At 41.6% G+C, this 5,000-nt stretch overlaps 1 protein-coding gene across 1 annotated transcript in view; it reads left to right on the forward strand.

Moving 5' to 3' along the window:
• Positions 1-3,114: 3,114 nt before the first annotated feature.
• The window catches only part of LOC142940972 (ankyrin repeat and BTB/POZ domain-containing protein 2-like), an 18,836-nt gene continuing 16,950 nt past the window's right edge, over positions 3,115-5,000 (forward strand). The window contains exon 1 of the mRNA XM_076083189.1: positions 3,115-4,003. Within this exon, the coding sequence (XP_075939304.1) occupies positions 3,115-4,003 (889 nt within the window). The remainder of the gene's footprint in view (positions 4,004-5,000) is intronic.

The raw sequence follows: 5,000 nt of genomic DNA on the forward strand, positions 1-5,000 counted from the left end.
CTTGAATCTCAATGTTTTGGCCAATAACTCATTTGCATATCGGGGCTGTGAGCAAACATCGGCATGGCTTTAAAGGATCCATATACAGATTATGAAGAGAAGGAAACTTGGCTCAGCAGCGTGAAATTTGCCAAGTCAGCTCATCCACAGTTTATAACGCTGATAAAGCGCTGCACCTCGCTGAGCGCTACAGGCAGCCATCATGTTCTTTGCATCCAGAACAACTTCACAAAAATGAGTTTTAATGAGTTCATTATCGTTCACAGATAATCTCTCCTCCAGGATCTGCAGAGACGGAGTGATTTCCTCCGTTTAGAAAGTTGCATTATGGGAAGTGTAGGATCTAGTGTTTTTCCTATTCTGCTTTTAATTTGTGTAAACCAGATGAATGTGGTTTCTAGTGCACATGTATTGGTATTGGATCAAATTCAAATGAAAAGTATTCTGTAGTAACTTTAACTAAATGCTTCAAAAGTAAAAATGGGATCAAAGTACCTTCACAGCATCACCTTCCACAGAGAGAAGAACACTTCTCTCACTCACACCGCATGTTATTTGCATCTTTGAGAAACATTTCCCAGACGGAGCATTCAGCCCAAAAAAAAGATCTGAATTACTTTGAAGTCTTTTTTGCAGAGAAGGAATCTGAACGACGTCTCTGATGATCACCCTTTACCATAAAAAACACTTTTTTGTAGTTTTGTAGAACAAAATGTTGCTGAGTCAGCCTTTGTACAAACTGTTTGCTAGCAGAGTTACAGTTTTATTTTCTGTACCAACGTCTCGATGCTTATCTGGATCAGCTTCAGCTCTTCTGTGGACGTTTGTCGTAGTTGAACAAAGAGCAACGACGTGGTGAGCTGGCTCACTGTTACGATCGTACACGTTGAAACCTATTGAGCTCATTTTGAAATACGTGGTTTTTATAGCTCAGTAATTTATTGTTTTTATCTCCTTAGAATAAAGAAAAGGCTTCCAGGTCATTTCAGCGCTAACTGGAATATTTGCTGCTTTTCCACTGAGCTTCTTCTTCTTCTGCTCAGATGTTAATGTGTGTACAGTATTGTAGAACCAGTAGTTGGAAAGAATTAGAAAATCATTTCTTCAGCTGTGTGCTTAGAAACAGTGAAAGTCTGCCACCTTGTGGCGGCTTTAGGTGGAGCATGACGACCCGGAGGAGTAGAAATGTGTAGAAAGACTTTTTTAAACATTTAGAATTCATCCAAACGACAACGAATCAGATTAGAAATACTCAAGTCATGCAATTTAATGCCATTATTTTGAATGATGTGAATACGTTCTGGCTTTTAATGACATCTGACTGTATTTCAATGATTGAATAATTGTGTATGAAAGTAGCCTCAGGAGAAGTTCTGTTCAGACATCATGAAGCCTTCAGCTCAGACTGTGGAGGAGAAACTAAATGTTTGATTCTTGGCTGCAGATTCTTTGTACATTGAAACTCGCTCACATTTCTTTTTGTTAGGAGTTTGAAGAAGTCAATGAAAACCTGGAGCTGAAACAATACAACTTGTATCTTCCTTGATCTTCTGTGTTTCTATCTGTTAAGTGTGAGACTTGATTTTATGTCAGAAGGATTAAAAGCAGAAATAAAGGATGTTAAATGTCGACAAACTCACAGTTAGAAATGGTCGATGGAGAGTCTAAGTGACTAAAACTGCCAGAAAATACAGGAATTTGGGGAATTTATTTTAAAATAAAAGGCGTAAATTTAGGGAAATGAGGTTTATGAAAGGGACAGTTTGATATTTTGTGAAATAAACAAAGATTATTAGCTTTCTTGTCGAAAGTGAGATGAGGAAAGGGATAATGTAGCCTACCACCTGTATCTGGCCTTAAAGCTACGTTAGCTTAACATTAGCTTGACACGAAAACTAGAAACCCGGTCCAGCAGCCTGGCTCTGTTCAAATAAGTAAAAAATAAACATTAATTAATGCCGATAAAGTTTACAAGTTAACGTTTTGTTTCGTCTTTTAATTAGTTTAAAACTCTGTAGTTTTATGATCTGAGCATTACCTTAATGCTAACCTTTATCGCTATGCTAGCTATGCTAAATCGAAGCTAGCATAACTGACAAACATCTCTTTAACTATAAACATATTTCCCTGATATGAAACTGTACAAAACGCAATTAGTATACCACGAACTTAATGTAATCTACACATTATCTCATGACTTAATGACATTAATTAAAATAACAGTCATTTAAAAATGCATATTTACTCTTATTTTAAGATAAGATATAATAGAACTTTATTGTTAGCTGGGATCGGCTCCAGCGCCCCGTGACCCTCAACAGGATAAGAGGTTTGGATAATGGATGGATGGATGGAGAACTTTATTAATCCTGAAGGAAATTCTTATGCGAGAGTTTTATTAAAGATTACAACAGAAGAACAACCAATAGAATACAAATATAAACATATATGAACAATAGAATAACATTTATTAAGTGTAACATAAATAATACTGACACCAGTGTAAACACAACAATAAGATTAAAGTAAATAAAGTAAACAATTCTACTAAAATAGAAAATACAACAAAGATTAAACGAGTAAAAATCTAAAGTGTATGAGAAGTGATACTAACAGCAGATCTAGAATAGAAAAGTAATATTGAGCCTGATATTGAAAAAGTAGTAGAAAGTTATATTGCACATAGATTAATGGAAATAATATAGCACATGATATTGAAATATAATATTGTCCGATGCTGAAAAGAATACTGCGCATTATGGGGTTCCTGAAACAGCAGTGTAGTGGGGTTTTATTTTGAAAATCATCATCAGAAGTTTCATGTGCTCCTCCTGATCAAAAGCTCACCTGCAGTTCTGTAGTTCAGGTGTGAGTGTGTAGGCCTACTGAGGCCACAGGGGGGCGCTGTCGGGCAGGGAAGTAAACTCACCTGTGTTGTTGTTACAGGAGTGTGATTGGTCCGCGTGCGTAAAACTCTTCATGTTGTGGGTCGCTGTGCACAGTCTCGTGCAGCTGTCTGCTCTGAGCAGTTGGACTTTTTCCAAACTTGAAACTTGGATTGAATGGAAAACGTTTCGTTCTGTTCCGGTTAAACACATCTAAACCCTCTTCATCATGGCCTGTAGTGTTTTGGTGAAAACCCTGGAGGACCTGAGCCTGGACCCGGGCTATGTGACCGGGGACCCCTGCCCGTCCCTGAGCCTGTCCTCCTCCGAGAGGTCGAGGGAGTCTCGGCCGCACACGAGCTATCCTCACCGGGGTGCCTGGTGGCAGCGCGCCGACTCTCTGTGCAGCAGGAACGGCAGCAGGGACACGGTGAGCACGCTGCCGGAGGAAGCGGCGGACGTCCTGCTCAAGTGTCCCCGCCTGCCCGACGTGGAGGAGTATCCGTGGACCGAGCGGGAGCTGCGGGAAGTCGTGCGCCGGGTCGCCGGTTCGGATGCGTCGTTCACCGGGGAGGCTGTCCGCAGGCTGTCCTGTCTGCTCCGGAGGGCTCTGGTGCGGATCTCCCGGGAGGCGCAGCGGCTGAGTACGCTCCACGGGCGGTGCACGCGTCTGGAGGTCCAGAGCGCGGCGAGGCTAGTGCTGAGCTGGGGTCTGGCCGAGAAGTGCGTCTCCTCTGCGGTGAGGGCCGTGTCCCTGCACTGCATGAGCTCCGGGGACGCCGCGCGTCAGCGGGGGAAGTCCGCGCGCTGCGGGCTGACGCTCTCCGCGGGCCACTTCTTCAGGTGGATGGTGGAGACGCGCGTGTCGGTACGCGTGCACGAGTACGCCGCCGTGTGCCTGACAGCCTGCGTGGAGAGTTTGGCGGAGGAGGTGGTCGGACGGGCGCTGCAGGCTGCGAGGCTGACCGAGGAAGAGGAGGAGGAGGAGGTGCCGCGCTGCGGGGTCACCTGCTGCCCGCTGACCGCGGAGCTGCTGGACGGAGCCGTGAACAGCGACGCGGAGCTGTGGGGGCTCCTGCAGGTCTACGAGCATCTCATGTGTGGCAAAAATGCCAGCGGTGAGTTCTAGTACCTCAGCACACCATTTATTTGTACCTCCATGAAATCTATTTGTTTATAAACCAAAGTTTATGGGCAAGATATGAAATTATTAGACACCTGAAACTTGATTTTGAAGTAATTTATGGATCAGAAACATCAGACTTTCTGTTTCTGGCTTCTTGAGGACGTTAGGATTTACTCACATCTTTGTTTTATTACATTTAAAACTGATTATCGTTTGGTCACATACTTCTGGGTTCTTCATTTTGTGACATTTTATAGATTCATCAAACATAATTGACACTAAATAACACAGTTTCTCTTAATAAGTTAAATTCTACCTGATTGGAGGAGAATCCGACATGTTTTAAACATCCAACACATGATGGATGCTGTTGGTTTTATGATGCGGGCAACTTTCAAAGTTTGATTTGAGGTTTTTTACACATGACATATTTATTTAACATGTCATGTTTTACATTCATTACATTTTCACTTATATGACACGATTCTGATTTCCAGTAGAAACGTATGACATTAAACACAAAAAGGATTCCTGTTGTCGTCTATAACGTCTGTCCTGTCAGATAAAAACAGTTTCTCCATATATTCTGAGAGAAATGACTCTCTGCTTCTGACAGAAAAAAGCTGAACATAATTGCATTCAATTAAAAATAACGATGTAACTTTTCATACAACTAAACTATATTGTAGACCAGGGGTCACCAACCTTTTTTAAACTGAGAGCTACTTCAAGGGTACCGAGTAGTACGAAGAGCTACTTATTTGATACAAACTTCCTGAATAACAAAGTTGCACAGATCACCTTAATAATAATAATATATGTGAAGAGACTGTTTGATCACATGTCAGTTAATTATTCCTCACAATAATTATTAATAATGATTTTCACAACAATGATGGTATAGCTACACATACATATTTAAACATGCAACTTTTATTTCTGTTAATCTGTTTCAACATTTGAAAGTCAGAGGTATCACATCTCTGATA

This window comes from Anarhichas minor, unplaced genomic scaffold, assembly GCF_050575085.1.
Source record: "Anarhichas minor isolate MPS153535 unplaced genomic scaffold, ASM5057508v1 ptg000123l, whole genome shotgun sequence".
Taxonomy (NCBI): Eukaryota; Metazoa; Chordata; class Actinopteri; order Perciformes; family Anarhichadidae; genus Anarhichas; species Anarhichas minor.